This window comes from Perkinsus marinus (genome assembly GCF_000006405.1).
Source record: "Perkinsus marinus ATCC 50983 genomic scaffold scf_1104296976282, whole genome shotgun sequence".
Taxonomy (NCBI): domain Eukaryota; phylum Perkinsozoa; order Perkinsida; family Perkinsidae; genus Perkinsus; species Perkinsus marinus.
The window spans coordinates 1-972 of NW_003200427.1; the positions used below are offsets into that span (position 1 = coordinate 1).

The 972-nt window shown below is 47.9% G+C and overlaps 1 protein-coding gene across 1 annotated transcript; it reads left to right on the forward strand.

Annotated features, from left to right (window-relative positions):
- Window positions 1-101: 101 nt before the first annotated feature.
- Pmar_PMAR016017 (hypothetical protein) lies at window positions 102-563 on the forward strand (the record flags this gene model as incomplete). Its single annotated transcript, XM_002764721.1, has 1 exon — window positions 102-563. A coding segment is annotated over one exon (462 nt), but the record flags the coding sequence as incomplete, so codon positions are not given.
- Window positions 564-972: the final 409 nt, after the last annotated feature.

Genomic DNA, 972 nt, shown 5'->3' on the forward strand with positions numbered 1-972 from the left:
CCGGAATCGTCAGAGGGTCGAGTTATGACCCGAATTATTGGACAGAGGTCGCTTTTGTGACGGATGGTAACTGTGGCTCTGCTTGCTCGTTATTTACGCAGACTCTACAGCTCACAGGAGCTGCAACAGCTTTCACTTTCGGTGGTCTGGCTGATCAGGCGATGGATGTTGCCTCTTTTGGTGGTGGAAACGTTCTGGAATATGATGACGTGTCCCCTCTGTTGAATATTGCCAGCCATCTCGGGCACTGGGCTACGTTTGGTGAGTCTGACTGGTCGAAGAGGCGTATCAAAACTTGGGTTAACAAGCCGATGCCCTTCCCCAACAGTGCGAGGGTCCGCTACACGTGGAACATCGGTTCGGCTGCCCAACTCGGATCAGATTCTTTACCTCGCCAGTTCTACATTATACCCCCGCATAAGCATTTGAATATGTGGGCTCGGAATCTCGATGAGAGAGCGGCTGTTCACAAGGAAATTGTCGGCATCAAGAACTGGACTCATGTAAGGATGAATCCGCAGTTCGCTGACTTAGGTTATTGCCCAGCCTATCATAATGCTTGAGCCAACTGATTCTTGTTCTATCTATTCCACGCACATGCGAAAGGTCTTTTTTGTCTTCTCACTCATGTAGTCGCTATAGCTGTCATTCACAAGAACAATCTAACTATACTCGGAAAAAGTTCTGCAACGCAGCATCTCCCGCAGAGCTCTGCTGTTTCTCCTTTCGGACTGGTCGAGTTCGAATATCGATGTAGAACACACATTTCAATATGATGGTTGAATACTTGCGTTACGGAGTTTTCATGCATACCTTGCCGAGGTAGTTCCGGTATACAAGGCTCTAATGTAAGCAGTTCAATTCAAGAGATGCTGCGAATAGTGAGTCGAGGCTCGACTGTCGAGCCCTGCGCATAAGGAAAAAGTTTCGCGAATTGGAATGCAACGCTTTTCCAGTCACTATCATCGAATC